At 34.1% G+C, this 20,350-nt stretch overlaps 1 protein-coding gene and 1 long non-coding RNA gene across 2 annotated transcripts; both read left to right on the top strand.

Annotated features, from left to right (window-relative positions):
• The first annotated feature begins 97 nt into the window (after positions 1-97).
• On the top strand, positions 98-11,932 carry LOC110460290 (multiple epidermal growth factor-like domains protein 10). The gene is made up of 10 exons (XM_021513115.1): positions 98-190; positions 584-679; positions 1,354-1,446; positions 3,564-3,659; positions 4,070-4,165; positions 6,325-6,420; positions 7,025-7,120; positions 8,863-9,000; positions 9,221-9,412; positions 9,698-11,932. Exons 4-10 carry the CDS (start codon positions 3,587-3,589, stop codon positions 9,844-9,846), a joined length of 840 nt encoding a protein of 279 aa, XP_021368790.1. The 5' UTR covers positions 98-190; positions 584-679; positions 1,354-1,446; positions 3,564-3,586; the 3' UTR covers positions 9,847-11,932.
• A 6,141-nt stretch (positions 11,933-18,073) lies between these two features.
• Positions 18,074-20,092, top strand: LOC110460292. The gene is made up of 2 exons (XR_002463994.1): positions 18,074-18,176; positions 19,876-20,092. It is a non-coding gene; the product is annotated as an uncharacterized LOC110460292 (long non-coding RNA).
• Positions 20,093-20,350: the final 258 nt, after the last annotated feature.

Raw genomic sequence — 20,350 nt, 5'->3', positions numbered from 1 at the left:
TTATATATATTTCCTGTAGACTGTTAAACTCATTGTAGACAATGCATCCAATAAGTATATACATAGTGTACATGTTTCATTTTATTTTAAGACTGTGCTGATGGATACTTTCGGCCTGGATCTTTATGCATAGAATGTCCCTCAAATTGTTATGATAACGCATGCAATGTAGAATCCGGTGTTTGTTCCGGTAAGTGATTCATTATACTTCAGTTTAAAACACCAGTCATATAAAATTCTCATATTTCTTTTTGCATTTTGTGTTAATACAAATTCTTGTCAAAAAATATATTGCGTTCGATGTGGGGAGACAAATACATTTCAATTTTAAAATGATACAACATCTAAGGTATTTTTTGCTAATATGTATTAATCAACTTAATGATATCATGTTATAATTAAATAATTTTTACAATAAACGATTTATCTTGCTTAATGTTATATAAGCATATATACATGAATCAAGAACCATTGTGTACAATCACATTTTCAGTGACAATCAATGACCTAAAAATATGACGAAAAGGTAGCTTCTTAGAATTTTTTCATATTCTGACGTGTTTTTCGTCATTTTCCGTTAAAGCGTGTACTCCCGGGTATTATGGCGGCCGTTGCAATCAGACGTGTCTGTTCAACTGTAAGGACAACCGATGTACGCAAATCAATGGAGAGTGTGAAGGTATGTATCAGTGGAAGGCATGAAAAAAATGTATAGAATGTCTTAAATAAGGATCATTTAAGAAATAATTTACTTTTCATATATTCTATTTCCCGTATTAGCATACATCATTCAGATCAATTTTACACAGATCCGAGTTTGATTTTTAATACTTCTAATGAATGAAAATTAAAAGGATATGCAAATTATAATAATGGTGTAGGATGTGCAGCCCTACAACTGAGAAAATAACAAAGTATAGTTAAAACGTGCACAGCTATTGTCGTTTTACGTAGGTTTTTCGGGAAAATGAACATAATCTTTGCGAATCAAGATCGGTAAGCAAGAACATGAACAAATATGTAGAAAGAACACACAGCAGAGAAATAGTATGACAAAAAAAAAACACATTCCGGTAGAAGTACGCAAAAAAACTGAACAACATGGTTGTAAAATATCTGGTCCGATTATGATTTGGTGATGGTATGAATCCCGATCATCAAAATGAAAATTAAATTTCATCAAATTGAGGTAATATTAGAGTTGGAAAGCAAGAGGATACTTAATATATGTTTGACATGAATACAATACATGGCTGCTTTATATGTGATAGGTTTGTTTTGTATTTCAATATGTTGGTAAAAATTGTCGATATGAAACTATATAAAGTTCGTTTTCATTTTCGCAATGGCCAGACTGTGAAGATGGATTCTTCGGATCGTCCTGTGATGACTGTTCTGTTGGTTGTATTAGACCAGTCTGTGACAAAATATCAGGAAATTGTAGTCGTAAATATTAAAAACAGAGCACCTTATCTACTCATTAATAAATTATATTTCAAAATGTCTCACAATCTATTTTCCCGAGTGACAATGGGAGATCCAATTGTCAATGAAATCATAATGTCTTTACATGGTTTTTTTTTCGTAATACCATTAGTTTAAATTGCAATAAAGAAATTCGTTCAGATGTTTTAGAACGTTGATAAGATACATAGCATTGACGTTGTTACCGGATTGTTGTTTTTTGAAAATAAATCAAACGTAGATAAGAAAAAAATCATTATAAAAAGAGTTAAAAACCTACTTATTAACTACAGTCCATTAAAGCTTATTTAGACACCCTCTTATATGCGTACACTGCATACATGTGCATTATGTTCTAGAAACCCTCACGGAGGGGCCGCAGTGGGGTAGCCAAGTGGTTAATGGGTCTGACATTTTGCTACCACTAGCCTTTCACCATTTGTCACTGGTTGCTCAGTTAAATATCATAACTCGGACAAGTTGTTTCATGTATATCTCTTTCTTTACCATCTCCGAGAAACCGGTTATGATGTTCCTAGTATAAGCCTGCTAATACATGCTGGCGGCAATGTATCTTCACGCCCTCTATATAGTCAATATCAATGGCTCTATCAGTAATCTAGAGTACAGATCCGTCTCTCACGAGTCGGATTGTAAGGGGTAGTCGCCAGGTACTGGCCGTAGGTTGGTGGTTTGTCCCCGGAAACTCCGGCTTTCCTCCACCAGCAAAACCTGGCACGGCCTTAAATGACTATAGCTGTTAATAGAAAGTAAAACTAAAACAAACCAAACTCCGGAAAGCCAAAGATCTAACCTGATTAGGTATGTGGTAATAAGTGTCCTGAATTATTTAAATGCATGTTGTAAGATGCGTCTAGTGTGGACGATTTCCATGATTAATGACTGCTTTAAGCTCAAAGTTCATGGATATGTACTCAAATTTACAAGATGATTGGTTAAAATTCTTCCCTATATTTCACATAAATTTGCATTTCGTACTTGTGTTTTATCTTTCAAATATTACCAAGCACTAGGACAATTATAGAATATGTCAAAACAATTTATAATACAATGTTGTTCCCATGATCCTGTCCTTTTCATTTGCAATAAATGTTATTGTCAAAGGACAAATGGATTGGGCAGCAGGCTTGGCCTATTTACGGCCTTTCCAAACATAGTAACAAACAGTGGTACAAGCATAGAAATAGACATTATAACACATACAATCAAATACATAATCAGATTAGGGGAAACAATTACTAATACTCATTTTTATTATAATTGAATCTAATGGTTTAAATTATAACCTTTTATTTTGATACCGAAAAGACATATAATATATTTATTTATTATATGCATGAACATTTCTCGCGATCACATTGGTCGGATCATATACACGTGACCAGTCCTCAAATACTCATGTAAACTGGTTATCCGTTGAATATCGATTTCTAAACATAACCTATATGGAAATTCCCTGGAACTTGTCATAGCGCATGCGCAGTTAGACCGGAACGCGATATGTCAGATGTCATTAGAAGATGGCTGCTGGCGAACGTTTCTCCTCCGTTACATCAGAAAAAAACCTATTCGAGGATAAAGATTATGTTAACATAAAAAGGGCCATTGAACACGCAATGCATGTCCTCCATGCTTTTTTAAGAATAAAAACACGATAATGTCTTCGAAAGCTACGATGCTGACCTGTTGAATTCAAACCTGGATACATTTTACACGGAGGCTCGCGTACAAAAATCAGAACCTTGAGTTTTGTTTTACTTTATTGTTGAAGCATATAATAAACCAGTTATGGGCTTTTGTGCTGGTAAATATGATGTGATATGATCCAGAAAAGTGATATTGACCGAGGCGAAGTCTCAGTTAATATAACTGTTTCATGTATAAACATTTGATGGGATTAAATAACCGCTCCCAACAGATACAGGCCAAAAAGTCCGTATCTGCTCTGAGTCATTATTTTCACTTGGCCCTTTCTCTGCACGCCAAAAAAAGTTCGTATACAATAGTTCGCACATGGACATTTATAACTATTGAAATTAAAAACAGAGGTTTAAGCTTCCAAAATTGAATACTTTCAGCTTGCTTGAACGGCTTCTATGGGATGAAGTGTGATCGGATATGTTCCTCTAATTGTGAAAACAACATATGCACACAATATAAAGGGATATGTACAGGTATGATAACTTTGTCATTGAAATTACTTTTTGAGGTATTCTTTAATAGTTTTTCATGTATAAAACAACCCTTAAGGGCAAGAAAAGGATGTTAGACATTTCTAAAAATCTAATCAGAGGTATTTTTAATTATTCTTGTATGCTCAAAGTCATGTGGTTAATTTATTTATATAATTTCTTAAGTTTGACTAGATTTAAAAAACCGGAAGATAAACACATTACTATTGTTTCTTCATCTCAAGAGAATTATATATAAACACATTATTTATAAAATATTATTTATGGTATATTCAAGCCTTCGTCCCTTTTAATAAAACTTAGTTTGAACAAATACCTTATCTATCTTTTTTTTTGTAAAGTGAACGATGGATGTATATTACCTCAAAGGACTGCTGATGTTATTATTTTAGCATGCAAACCCAGATATTATGGTAATACCTGCAACACAAGCTGCCCATACAATTGTAAAGGGACTATATGCAACCAGACCAGTGGGTTATGTTCAGGTATGGTGTTATCTAAGGTTATATGTCAGGATTTGTTAATGTCTTTAATATTAGGATCTCTATTTGTTATCGCATTTACTACCGTTAGGTAGTACAGTAGAAATGGTCTGATCCAAAAAAAATAAAGGGCATGTCTCAGATAGACATGGATAGTGAATTCAACCTGCACAATACACCTACATATATATATATATATATATATATATATAAACTACATTTTAATTACATTTTGTTTAGAAGACTTTTTTTTTTTTTCAAAAACTGTTTTCCGTAGATTTTGGACTTGTGAAAATCATGGTCACCACATCAAAGAACACCAAAACATGCAAAACAAATGTGTTAACCTAAAATATGAATTCTCCTGACAGGTGAATTTTTACCTATTCTACTCTCAAACTACCAACAAAGGGAGGTAACCTGAAGAATGAAAACTTGAATAGGTTTGTAGTTTTCATGAATAAAGTTTCATTTTGGGTGAAAAATTATGCTTTGAGATCATGTGAATGTGAAAAAAAACACCAGTACAGTGATACTATGATGTTTCTGTCTTGTTTGATGACGTCATAGTTACTGTGACACACTTCCCGTAATCGATGAACAGCACAAATATGTTAGATATTTTGAAACATCAGACAAGTGACATGTTTATTGCCATTATTGACTATGCTCATTTAATCTGTATGCTGAATCAAGTGGACACAACATATAAAATAGTGTTATTAGAATGAAAACAGATATTTTACCCATTTTCAATAAATACAACTTGATGTATTAGTAACCATGATACCGGGTGCTGAACTGAGTGAAACAGACTGAAATCTAGTTTGAATGCATCAGGAGATAGCCTGTGATTTATTTGTTGTTTGGTATCAACTTTACCAATTTCACAATTGACACATATTTGATGAATTGTGGAGTGTTTTTTGAAAGTTTTGGTGTATTTTTAAGCAATAATGAAGGAAAGTGAAGCTTAATTAAGCATAAAAAGGCATTTTTTTCAGAAAAAAATATTTTTTCTATATGTACATGTATAAGATAGCAGAGTACAGTAGACATGGCCTGATCCTATCAATAAAGGTTATTTCTCAGATCAACCTGGATAGTGAGTTCAACCTGCACAACACACCTACCTATATATATATATATTTATAGAATACATTTTGATAACATTTTGTTAAGAAGACTGATTTTTTTTCGAAAACTGTTTTCCTAGATATGTGACTGGTGAAAAGCATGGTAACCACATCAAAAAACACCAAATTATGCAAATTTATGTAAATGACCAAAACTGTTGTCTCAAACCAAATTCGATTTTGTTTTTGAAAAATTATGAAGCCCACATAGTCCATTTCATCATGTATATGCCAATTGTAGTGCAGTGTTTTTTTCAAATTTTGATACATGTAATATTACAGGGGTTATTCATTGTATGAACATGTCACCCATGGCCAGCGTACGCTACTGTACACTGCTACCTTACATCAAGGTTTTGCTCCATTAAGTATACATTTTGAGTGTGTATAACAATATACTTTGGACATTTAATGCTGATCATAATGGTTTACAATCATAATGAAACGTTGTTTCCATTTGAGACAGTTATAATGTGTTCATAAATATATCATTACGATCTTGCGTATATATATTCTCAGTTTATTTATCGTCGAAACGTGACTGCATGCAATAATGTTTTGTAACGTGTGGAATATTACGTTTTTGAAATGTGGTTTCACATATACATCAGTGGAGGCCAAGGAGATGCTAATGGTGCATTACCATTTCTAATTTTGCGAAATTTTATTTTGTAAGAGTATTATGGCATTGGACATTTTATCTAATGTATCATTTGTGACAACAGGGTCCGTTTAGGGGACGAGTTTTATTATGGTCCCCATTACAGTTCAAACCTGTTTAATATTACTGTTTTTAATATTTCCTTTTTTATCTAAAGGCAAAAAACAATCTTGGAGTTTACGTGTCAATTTTTGATAGTAATAGTTTTGATCAATGGCCGGATATGCAGTCAACCGAGCTGAAATAATAAGGGTCAGTGAACTTAAATTTGATTTGAACATAAAAAGTTAGCCCATTTGATTGGGCATTAGGTGTAAAGCACAAAAGGAGTCGTATGTGTAAAATATGAAATATTTGTATTGTAGCATGTGACCCTGGTTTCTTTGGACACAATTGTAGTATGTCATGTGCCGGTCATTGTAACAATGATGAATGCCAACAGAACAACGGAACGTGCATAGGTACAGTTGACATATCATTTACGTACAGACCATTTTATCAAAGTATATATGGCTGAGCTATTCATCATTTACTGATATGCTAGTTAGGAACATGCATAGAAAAGATGGCCTAATGTTTAAGTTTCAAACTAAGTACTATGATTGTTAAAAAAATACGATGAATCATTTACATTTTGATTCAATCCGCCATGCACACATGAAGTTTTAATTGACTTCGTCAATCATAATCACAATATTACATCTGAAGAATCTTTATCGATTCATTGTATGTTAACATCGAAAACTAATTTCTAAAAAACACACAAATCTTATCATTTCATTATTTTTCATTTTTTTAATATTTGTATGCAATGACACTACATTTATTTGTATTATTAGCTTTTACGAGTGGATATTTTGGACTTAACTGTGAAGAGAAATAATGTATTTTTTTTCCGAAGAGAGATACTTGTACAATCTTATTTGTGTTATTTTCAAGCCTGCGTTTCTTGTCAGTCCAGTTTGAAATTAAACGTCATCTATTTTATTTTTTTTGGTAATGTAAAGTGAACGATGTATGTATTAAATCTCAGATTACTGCTAATGTATTTTTTTTTTATTTTAGCATGCAAACCTAGATATTATGGTGATACCTGCACCATTAGCTGCCCTTCCAATTGTAAAGGGAATACATGTAATCAAACCAGTGGGTTATGTATAGGTATTTTGACAGGTCATGGTACAGACGACGATACACTAGTAAAATCATACAATCATAAGTTTCCCCTTTCAGTAGTTTGAATCGTTAAATGGTCAGTTAAACCAAAATAGGATTTTATTCTCAAAAAACCCGACTCTCTATTCTCTATTGTAAGGGTTACTGTTATGGCAAGACTTTGATGTATTCAGCATACGTTTTGAGTATGTATACGGATAGCCTCTTGGGACGTTTTCTTTTGAAAATAAGATAAAACAAAGCCGAGGAAAACTCGGCTATTTTAGCAGAAGGTTCATTAATCGTCAGCCATTTAATGGTGATCATAATGGTGTACAATCATAACGAAACGTTGTTACGTTTTTCACGAAAACCATCACCGACATCTCAATAGCGTTGTTAGTCCTTAAAACCAAGTGATACAGCACATCCCCAGGAACTATTAACAAATGGGCTATGCACAGTACCTGTCAAAATGAACCAATCAAAACATAACGCTGATATGACAGAACAAATACGTATTCGACCTTCACTGCTCGGTTTATTTATCGTCGATACATGAATGAATGTGGTAGTATTTTACAGCGTAGAAATTTAAGATTTAGAAACATGGAATGCGTTTAGGTATAATAAAACAGTTAGAGAAAGCTAGTTTGAGGCATAGTAAGTTTCTAATTTCGTTCGACTAAATCTGTATTCTGGAACAAAATTATGCCTCGGTTTACCACAGACTTGATATAATACGTCAAAAAGACCCTTTACATATACATAATAAACACACTAATTCCATAAAATCACATAACAAAAAAAAGTATTTTATTACAGAGCCTGTTGCAACGCTTACATTATTGCTAACTGAAAATATTATTTAAAAATTGATGCTTCGAGAAATTAAAATAATATCAATCAGCATACAACTTTGTAAAATTTGTATCAATTATAACACCAATAACAATACAACGCAAATATGTACTACAAGTTATGACTATCGGTGTTTTCAGATAAATTTGAAGTAGGAGGGACTTTATGGTCATGTTATGTAAATTAAATATCAAATTCACTGACTCAAGTAACTACTTCGTTAATGCTTTATTAGTTTACTCGCGTCGTTTAGTTTCAAATGTACCACAAGACACTAAAAATCAAAATTCCAACAAATCACCTCCCTTGCATGTACATCATGTAGGAACATATTCTAATTTGGTTAAAGGGATATGTGATTTGGACCTAAGCTCCCCTGTAGAGACCTGATTACATATTTAAACCCGTACCCTGGGTCTTTACCATCATTTAAAAATAATGAATTCCGGGCAAAATTTGAAATCACTAAGCGCTAAGTAACATTGAACGAAGCCAATATAGTGTTGTCGTGTGTAAGGGTCGTATTTGCTATTGCTTGATTCTCAATCTTAAGATAGACAAACGTTTACTAGTTCAAGCTAACAATGAATTGAAGACAACGAGCAAGTATTCATATGGAAATCATAATTTATGTTGAAAACATATCATATCCAAGTGCACATTATTACTTGGTCTTATTATTCTCAAAGTTATCTAAGGTACCCATCTAAATCTTTCCTTTTTATCATACATGTCATTGCTTAATTGCTTTCAACATCAAAATACCGTTTTGTTCAAAACGTTTGTGTCGCCTCTTTTTATATTTTTAAACCTACCAATCAATGTACCATGTACAATACCGATTATTCAGGATTATTAGTGATATCTGAGTTTACTTTTACTTGTAGTGTGTGTAGCCGGATTTTATGGCAGCAAATGTTTGAAGTCGTGTGGCAATTGTCAAGGTGTGAGTTGTGACAAGGGTACTGGAGACTGTACTACAGGGTGTACAGATGGATGGACTGGAAACAAATGTGACAACAAGGGTAATATTCATATGATACCCTTAACATGAATATGTTTGTTCAAAACTATGTCTAAAAGTAATCTCCTCAGTATTAATTATTCATTAGATTTCATTTCAACCAAATATGTAGAATATAATAAAAAACATCACTCCAATCCTAAAAATTAAAGGAGGGACATGAAACAGAAAATAATAACTAATGAAAAATACATGACAATTCAACTTTTTTTATGCTGTAGTGGTAATCATAACAAATGGGGACTCCGCAGTGGGGATAGGCATCGGATCCGGAGTGGTTATACTGGCTCTGGTCATAGTGATAATTGTACTGGTCAGACGTCTGACGAAGAAGCGCAGTGATATCACAGGGCCTGCTCATATGACAGACATATCATTGTCGAAAATTGCAAAAGAGCTCAAACAAAAGCAAGGTAAACATCCACTGCATTTGTACATTCGCATACGAATTATTAAACGTTTAAAGCGAATGTTTGCAACATTAGGGTTTCCATTGAAAATAACACAAGTTTCAATTGAATTGGTTTCTGAAAAGGAAACGCGATACCTTGAATGCACATTGTTCCCACATTTAAACCAACTTCAAACGTTGCTAGCATATCTCAACCTTACGACATACATGTATTAGCTCATGTTAATAGCGTAACAATGATAATACCAGACAGAAATTCAATTCATATTTTTGGTGCATTTTTCAGATAATACCTACGACGAAATAGCAACTTACAACAAGGAACAAACCATTGCGCAGATTTTACACAATGAGGCAACTTATGAACAGCTTGGACGCAGGGAGGTGGAAATTTCACATATATACGAAACAACAAATACTGACAAGAAAACATAGGAAAATGGTTCCTGAAAGCTGCACAGTTTCATCCTTGAACTCAACGTACCCATGTTCCTGTAACTAAATTGCACTCGTATAACATTTGTTTGATTAACTCGTGTCAAAACTAAACAGAAAAGTACGTAGGTGATGAACATCGACAGTGATGTGGATTAATTTTGTTCAGTTGTCAAATCTTGTGTGCTTTTTACATTGCCACACTATCTGAATGTCAGTTTTGTGAACCCAAGCATGTATCGTGTATGCTCTCATTGTTAAGGTAAAGTATATGTTCATAGTGAATTAATATATCGTTGTTCTGTACAGAAGTTCATATATTTTGTATAAAGTTATTATTTATCGCAGTTAACCATCGCAGTCACTCTATACAATTTGTCGTTTTTGATCCAAGAAGGTGTTTTGGTGGATGAATGTTTTGTGGGGATAAGTATAAGTAGCTTTAAGCAAATTTTCAAGTAGTGTTAGATTACCACACAGTTGACATCTGGTTGACAAGTAATAAGGTTGATAATTTATAGGAAGCATATACAATGCACCGAATACGAATATATCTTTAACTTTATGGTTTGATTAAACGCAAAGGTGCATGTCTAAGCTTTTGGTTTTTGATTTTGTGCAGTGTTAGACAAGAGTCGAAAGGCTATCGACTATATTACGAAATATGCATTTATATAGACAGTGAGTTATGTGTTGAACAATATTAATATATTTCGGTCTAAAAGAGATTTCTTAGAATTGAATTATACACTAAGTAGGTATGCAACAGATGACGCATTATTCGCTCTCGAATGTGATTTTCATTTACACGTTTAGGTTTGTATTTCATTGTGTTAGTAAGTGTGAGAAATATACAAACATGGCTTGTACACGTACGAGGTATTATCTGATTATTAATTACAACCATTGACCACAAACATGTGAGGTCCATTAACTATCAATTTATCGTCACTAATTATTATGTATTTTGTCCAACATAACATTTACGATAAACAAATATCAATGATAATTCGAAGATCTTATATACCACTTTGCCATGACCTAGTTCGTAGGTCGTCTCAAAGCGGTACACATATAATCATCTGTAGTTATAGGGTCTTTGCAGCCAGCCAATATCTTTCTCAACTCTCTGGGGAGCACACAGGTGGTGCTGCAATTTCGGCGCTTATAACTAGCACTCAACGATTCTAGCACTGCCCAACCACGTACTCATTTACAGCTGAGTGGACTAAACAAGCGAAGTAAAGTATCTTGTTCAAAGATACAACACAGTGCCGTGACTCGAACCTGCAACCTTTCGGTCACAAGTCCGGAGTCCCACCACTAGACTACCGTGCCACCTATAAAGTGTTATTTGCCATTCCCTATACGTTAACACATATCGGTCGTTTTATATGTTATAACTTAGTGATATGTACCAACATGTTGGTTAATCAAATGATATTCAATAGTTGATATACATTACACTTATGTCAATTAGAAAATTGGAAAGATATATCAATAGTATATGCGTTCAGGGTTATCGCACACACTGCTAAAAGCTGCACATATGCATTGGAAGTTTTTTTTCCAATATGCTTTCATTTTTGATAAATGATAAATACTTTCGGAACATAAAAAGCAAAAACATACTGTGTGAATTCATTTTTATTTAAAAAAAAAAGAAGTTATTAACTAAATAAATATATAAATAAACATTCCACTCCAGTGCTTAGAATAAAAAAGCAACGGGGCTAGACGAGGATTCAAACATGGACCCTCCCTAAGTATATTGTCACTTTAACTAACTTAGCTACCTGGTTAGAGTGGTTGTACCCAATGTCTGGTCGACCAAGAGTTAGAAAATATCCAAATTAAGTGAACCCAACTCTATGTTGAAAAAACTGCGAATACTTTGGAATTACAATGATTATCAATTGTACCACTAGATCTCTCATATCGACTTGTGTCTGAAAAAGGACTTTTGCTAGTTTTACTAGAGATATTAAATGAGAGAACACAACTCACATATCTTCATGTCTTAATGATGTAATAACATTTCTATTATCATCTGAAGATTTCCTAGAATGTTTTACGTTTGACTGATTATCATGAATACAATTCAAAATAATATCAAAACAGCGTTTATTCGTTTTTATTCTTGTATATTAGTCGTCGGGGTTTAGAAGCTGATAGGTTTATGTACGATTTACTTGCTGAAATGAGTTACAAACTGATTTGTGAAGTTAAGCAAACCTTAATTGCCATCATTGCGAAAAAAAAAAAAAAAAAAAAAAAAGAAACGTTCGATAGAAGTAATGCACGTGATACATATTAGTCTTTATTTGTGATCGTCATTCATCGTTTAAGACATCACATGTTTATTGTCCCTGCATTAATAGGTCCTTGCTGCAGTGTCTGCTGATTATGGGGTAATGGGGAAACTCAGAAGACTTCTGCTCTTTCTAAACGCATGATATGGCATGAGGTGATTAACATTTATCCTCATCGACAAGTATAAGTCAAATCAAAATAATTTGAAGTTCTCCAAGATAGAACCAGTTGGTCAACAATATTGATAGGAAACATCTTTGATGTTCATATCGCGAAATTCCCAATGGTATTTTGATGGCGAGCATAACAGTTGCCAGCAGTCTTTATCAAGCTGCATATTTCGAACCTTTATTGTACATTTGTCCATCAGCGTCCATGAGGGCACACTAAACAGACTCATCGGATACGAAATATACCTGTCTAATACACATGACTGAACATCAAGAAACAGGTGCTACATGGACACCGCAGCGGGATTGGCGTTCATGTCTGCGACACAGTACGAGCGGTATCTGACCATCTACACTGGCCGTCGAGTAAAAGCAAAAACATGGTACTCGAATGATGTTTCGCTGGAACTGTGTGTGGTACAGGTTTATGATGAGTTTACTCATATCTATCACAGAACTGAACTATGAATGTCATTAACATAGCATCGCTTATATTGATGAATTTACAGTTGTAACTGATGATTTTATTACAACTTTTCAAATCAATGTTTTAAAGAATTCTTATTTAAGATGCTGATATTATTCTGCGAAAAATCTCCTCGTCATACCTTTAACTAAACTAAATATTTGTGAATAGATAGAGTAAAACATCCTTTTGTATTAATGTTAGTAAATCTACGCATTTGAATGACTGAATGCGACATTCAACTTTTATCAAATTATTTCACAGAAACACTTTATGTTGCAACATGCTGTCGTAGTCTCCCTTTGCGTACGAAGCTATCTCGGGAAAAAATCAGATAAATGTCGTTCCCACTGCTATAGCTAGAGATACATTGTAAGATAATTATGGAGCATGTATGACGATCACAACAAAATCAATTTATTGTACAGCATATCAGGAATGGTAACTATAACTCTACATTCAATATCAATATCATATACACACACAATGTGTTGATTTAGTATAACAAGGCATTTACTGACCACTGCCATTGTTTACATAGTGTTTAGGTATAACCAAGACACCACAGACTGTTATTCATCAGTTGCTAGCCTCAATCTTTACATACAACATGGACAGCAGGAACGCTTTACTAACAAGCTGTATGATAAGCGAACAAAAACGAGAATCCGATCGTGATCATTCAAACATATTTTATTGATTCACAACTTACTCATTAGGCCATTTCCTCTGAAGAGGCATTTGATGATCAAGACATTTGAGATTTTCAGGTGGAATTACATTGTGCATGGAGCAACAACTTTATAGTGGTAAATGATGTAAAAATGGAATTTTAACTTGGGGCCACGTCCTCATAACGATAATCTGGTAGTGTAAGCAGGCCACTGTCAAGATAATAATAATAACAAAATCGACCTTCATATGAAAATGAAATAGTTTATCCCCTATGAAATCATAATGCCGTCCAAAAACTTATCCAATCTTCCTCATCCTGCATATGTTGAAACCCTCTGTCGTAAGTTTGTCCGTTAGCAGGTGACCTAAATTATTAATCGGAGCAAAGTCTTATATCGAATCGATTGCAAAATGTAAACAATAATTGGTTGTCTGGATGTAATTATTGTTGATACACTTGTAATTATATCAACAATATTTTATCCAGACAACCAGGTATTTTTCTATATTTACATATTTTTCTTTTCTAAGACATATTCCTACAAAAAAACATTTGCCCTGCCTCAAAATGCATTTCAGGCGGCCATTTTGTTTGTTTACATATTCCTACACCTGAAACAGGCAGTTGTAATTATAGTCGAGCTGTTGTAATTATAGCCTATATAATTACACTTGCCCTCTAACTCTGTTGTAATGGGACGGCGCGGGGGCAAATGTAAATATATGCTTATAAACACCGTGGTTGAGGAATCAGGGGTGTCATGATGTAATAGGGCATCAGTGGGGGGACACAGACACAGGTCCATTAGATGTGGAGGAGTATCCGAGTCATAAACAAATCAACACCTTGTTTCAAAATTAACTGCCGAGGGACCCGTTAAAGCATGGAAAATACCATGTACGTTAATAACAGCACTCAGTTTAAAAGACAATACCTACAGTGCAGAGCCAGTATGACATTCAATGAATCTATATACGAGCTCCCCGTGGTATAACCTATAAGTATGTTGAAGTAGTCTATGATAATAACCATCCCCTCTCAATACGCTGACATACGTTAAGATAACAAGCGTCAAGCTTACCCTAACGTTTCCTACGGTGGATGTACTACTTTCAGTACACCGGTAGCACTGCTGTCAGCGCCTGGGTAAAGAGAGTTTCCCCTCCTAGTATAGCCGGCTTTCTGGCCACGCAATTCACTGTTTTTGCCTGTGCATCCCCTTTTATACCCCCACACTCCTGGACCTCTGTAACGTTTAACCATAATCCTTAGTTGCTTTACTTCAAAATGGGCAGCAGTGCATGGGGCACATAGTTGTGTAATACACAAATGTTTGAAGTACTGTGTTTGGTTAAAATTATCGTTACTGTATTCAACCTATCTTTATAGACATGTCCTTACAAATACTCCGTGCCTTACTAAGGCTTATCACTTGTATCCTTTAATCCCCTTACTAACCATTCCACTGTCGCAAATGTCACATGCTTTTTATTTAGTATTTAATTTCATACTTTTGATTTGGTTTTTGTTCTTGGTCCAGTATTTGTCATTCAGTCAATCTGTTAGTCAGGTAGTATGTAAACATCTTAACCGGTATTTCACAGAAACGACATTTTTAAACTGTCACCCTGGTACACAACACTAAATGTTTTATTTATCTTTCGCTCATTCGTTAGATAGTAAACTGGCGGTTCCGGGTTTGACCTCCAGAGTAAAGACATTAAAAAACGGCCTCTTTTACATAGGTATGAATGATCCCTTTCGCTGAAACTTATTGATTCTTTAATATGAGATAGATTGGAAAAGTATCAAGGCCACCTGGAAGCTATTAAGGATTTTGAACGTCAAATCAAGGCGAATCGGCGAAAAAAATGGCCACACGACTAGTATGTGTTTTGTTAATATTTTGAATGTAAAATGTTTGTACAACTATTTCATGAAAACTACTGCAGGGATCATGTAGTTTATGTTGTTCAAAATGTGAGATGGATACTTGTAAAATGCCATTATCATCTTCCATTTTGTAAGTTAAGTTTGTTATTGCTATTGTCTTTTGGAACTCTTGAATCCCCATAGATCCTGTTCAAATTAGAGTTGATGCCAAAAAAGCTTAATCACTGCCTACATGTAAAGTTTGTTACTTCTATTTCTTGCTCCTTAAATTATATTGTGCACCTTTTTTTAACTTAACTTTTAACAACCTTATTTTTGTTTGTATACATTTGTTGATTTGTAATGCAACAACTAAAATAGAATATTTTCTTTGATTTATGTTTAAAACAACACTTCCTCTATTTTTCCATACGTTGAGGCACTGGCCAGCATATGATCAACTGACATACGCATAGCTGTTCAACGTTTGTTTTGCCAGAACCCATTATAAAACTGATACAAAGCTGATCGATTTTTATGTACCAATACAGAAATATATTGAATGAGATAATACAATATGTAGGAGAACATGATCACCATTTCACTTGTTGTCACATATATCACCTCTATACTACAGGGTATATGTTTTCAATTTCATTATAAATACACCTCTAGCTACCTTTTCAAGTTCAATATCTTTCAATATGTATGTGGCTATTATCAATTGTATTCTACAGTATACGTCACAGCTATTTATACATGTTGTGCCAAATCAAACTTACACCTGAGATCAACAACACATAGGTCTCAGAATGTCAAATTATATATTACTGGTCAATATCGATACCAATAATTAACATAAATCATAAACATACGTTTTTGCGCATATTATACCGAAGCAAACTTCTGATATCGAAAGTCGATGTGCAGGACAGAAAAGCTCAAACTCATGATTAATGTGATACATTTTTTTTAATTTCGCATTTATTGTCGAAGCAAATGTATACCAAAGGTCAAATGACAGTTCACCTAAGGCTATTTGTCTAGAGATTATTATTATTAAGGATAGGATAACATTCATTTCGCTAGCACATATTGTCTTAAAAGTTATCAATAGTTCCATTTGATGATAACTACCAATCAGCTATTCATTCCATTCGCACATCTTATGGACCAAAATAAGCCAACGGTCAAACGTCAAAGGTCATTTTGATAGTTCAAATCAAATAAGATGATTCCTGTTAGACTTGCAGATTTTACAACATAGGACAATATGTGTGGGTCACCAAAAGTCATAGGTCAGTCTAATTACATGTATAGTAATAGGAATATCCATATAAAATACTTTTCATTAATGAAACCAATAGTCAGATATATTATCTGCGTAGGGTTCAGGCTTCACGCCATAAAAACGCTTTATACAGAACAATGCCGACACAGAAACATTAGCAGTACTAGAGCTTTAAAATACCCTGTGCCATTACACTGGTGACCGTTCTTATCAGTAACACCTAAAGCACCGGCGTATGTGTTAAACACGCATACATTTAAGCCTGACCTTTGAGGGATTTAACTGAACTTTTAACGGAAGTTACCAGGGTAAGCGCATGCGCGTAGTCACCTTTCACAATAGGCAAAACGATTGAATTTCTTATTTGACAGATATATTATCTGCGTAGGGTTCAGGCTTCACGCCATAAACACGCTTTATACAGAACAATACCGAGACAGGCGTATTTTTAGTACTAGACTGAACATGCATTGTATATGACTTAGACTGGTACAATGCTGCAATATGTTACACACATATCCCTTTACAACGTTACCATTTATAGTTTATAAATAAAGAGCCATTGCAATGAGGACACAGCCCGGTGTGTAGCTCGCTCGTTTACCTGCGATCACGTCTGGAGTCCACAACTAAAATACTAAAAATATCAGTTATGGCGAACGTGTGCATTAGATGGGCACCCCTCCTTTCGATTTAATAGATAATCCGTCCCAAGTGTCGTAATGGTTTATTCTACATCATGCATAACAAAATACCACAACAATATGATGACCATATTTTCACTACTACAGTAGGACCCCATTTCTTCCATCGGATTAAGAGTTACAGATGCGCAATAATCTAAAATGTCAACATTAAAATATGAAGGGGTCGCAATAGTGTTTTCGTTATGTCGATATATTATCACATTTCCCAAGATAACGTTAACTTAATATATATCACGAAGGTAGGTAACCCGGTGTTTAATCCCGTTATGCTATGTTTGATATCGACTTGCACTTGTTGATGTTTTATATAAAAAAATGTTAGTAAACATTTATTTTTCCGAGATAAATTATCATGCGATGTGCTTGTTAGGACTGATCATCAATATGCCTCGTTTTGGGTTTCGTAAGTGGATTACATAGCGGGGATAAGAGACACTAGGATACATGTAGGTGAGTGCTGCAATCACGGCAGGTTTTGCGGAAACACTTTTTGATCTGAAAATATAATATATATTTAATTTAAATTTAAATAATTATAATGATGAATTAAATTTCTTGCAAATAAAACCCGCCGGTTAATGATCAGAATGTACCTCATGCCTAAGACATATACAGTCTTTGCCAGTAGAAAAGATTGTCAAAGAAAGTTTAGACATGTGCACAGACAAAAGAACAAGATAGCAAATACTGACAAAAAACAACCTTATCGAATGGCTGTGCAATAANAAGCACCCGACTTATGCGATACGCAGTATATGTAGAATGGAGGTGTGTAAACTCTGGGTGCAGGAGGTTCTGTGTCTCTTATCAACTTTAATGATTGTCAACACATCAGGTATGATTGTATGTACACTTTTTGTGTATTCTTCGTTCTAATGTAAAACTATACGTCAACTTGAGTTATATCTACATATCATAGCATAAGCCGTAGGTGCTTTACCATTGACATATTGCTGATACACCATGTAGGGGTTAATATTTAGCATTTTTCAAACTTCCGCGTTTTACAGTTTTTGTGACAAAGTATTGCCTTTCAATTGTGCTTTGTGGCTACTGGTCTTTCTATTATATTAACATTGGCAGGGCGATTGATATGATTTACAACACTGTTCGCATGCCCTTGACAAAACAAACATTAGTCTTTTATAATCGATATGAACCTATATAATCTACCAACACCTTATATATATACGTTAGCCGAGGGGCTTATTGTCTTTATATCTTAGTAGTATGCCAGTATATCTAATTTGTTTAAACGTAACGTATGTGTTTTGTGTTTTAATGTGTTTAATTTGACGATCTCATAATGTCTACTTTGTTAGATTTACTTCCTTGTCCCATATATATCATAGGTCTATACTAACGACAGTATGATCCAATTTGGACTGGATCCGAACAAACAAGTGTTGTTTGGATGTGTATTACTTCACTACATATATTGGCAAAGAAAAAAAAAACGGCAGCGCAGACAAAAACATTTTTCAATTATTCAGGGCGATCCGCCCTTGTTTGAAGACAGATTATGAATATTTACATATCACAAAATAAAACAGAGATCAACAGTCACTGTGAGACAGTCATACACATGCATTCATAATCAAAAGCATAGTAGTTTCCTATATAAAAGATGCTNACATTATATCTCCTCGGTAAGCTTGAAACAGAAGGCTAATTATTGTACCATATTCATCTTGAATACGTGAGGTCAAGATAATTCATACAAAACAATCTTAATAACATTATTGAGAAAAATCTTTGGAAGACGACATTGAGTTCTCATTGTTTTTACTTACTTATACCATGAATAAATTCTGATTTACAACCATTAAATAATAATGTTTTGTTTATCCGGTCACACTATTCCACAGACCTCAGTTGTGTGGAAGTGACCCTATCTGCCATTTTGATTTGCACAGACACCCCATCCCTCGCAGTTTTCTTCACTCCGTGGTTACCCGAACAGCTACGGCTATTCATTTTCTCACATGGTTTATAAACATTTTGTTATATTTATGAAGTTAATATCACGTCTTCGAGATGATTATTTAACCATAATTAAACTTCGGTTACAAGCTATCCGAGCGCATATGAACTAATATCATCATATTTCTTAATTAATAAATGCTTTTCTTTGGCCTGTTTTTTTTTTAAATAATAGTCATTAGGAACATGGGCGTTTGATCATGAATTTTAAATCAGAAAAGAAATCCGGATAATTAGTGATCTGCAGTTGTTTTAAACATAGCAGTTTCAATTAAAAGTGTAACATAACATAACAGATTAGTCAACCGGTCAAATCATCACAATGATAACAAAGTCCTGGTTCTCTTTTCTAATCAGTTTGATGGTTCATGTGTACATTTGTTTACCAATATTAATATCCGTTCACCATACATTTGTGCTCATCATTTGTATCTTTTAATGCTTGATTTTAATATCAACACAGTCATACATTGATGACCATGTAATGCTGATATTGGTGACAGTTATTAGTACTTTATATCGGCAATATATAACTTTTTTTTTGTTTACAGTTAACACCAGTCGTGAACCAAATTTAAAAAACACCACTCAAAGTTCAATCTATCTTCCTCAATATCCTAGTGGTAAGGCGGTAGATGGCTGTAAAACACAAATATTCGACAGCAACAATTGTTGTTCACATACACAGACAGGTCAAAAGGAAGCATGGTGGCAAGTAGATCTAGAAGAACTTATAATGATGGAACACGTCAAAATTTATTACAGAGGTGAGTATCCCCAGCTTTGCTTAATGCTATTCTCTCTCAGTGGTTTCTACTACTCACTACTAACATGTATGTGATGCCCACCTAAGAAACGTGGTAACTCTGTCTTTCTGGTGGTGCCCCGTATATATCCGTGTTTATGTGAAACACTGGCGGTTACGAGGTTGGTAAACAATCAAACTAGATATTTGTATAATACATTATACAGTGACATCTGTTTTAGATATACATATTGCATAACAAATCCAAAATGGTTGAAAGG

This window comes from Mizuhopecten yessoensis, unplaced genomic scaffold (genome assembly GCF_002113885.1).
Source record: "Mizuhopecten yessoensis strain PY_sf001 unplaced genomic scaffold, ASM211388v2 scaffold10349, whole genome shotgun sequence".
Lineage (NCBI taxonomy): Eukaryota > Metazoa > Mollusca > Bivalvia > Pectinida > Pectinidae > Mizuhopecten > Mizuhopecten yessoensis.
This window is presented reverse-complemented; position numbering and strand designations above follow the sequence as displayed.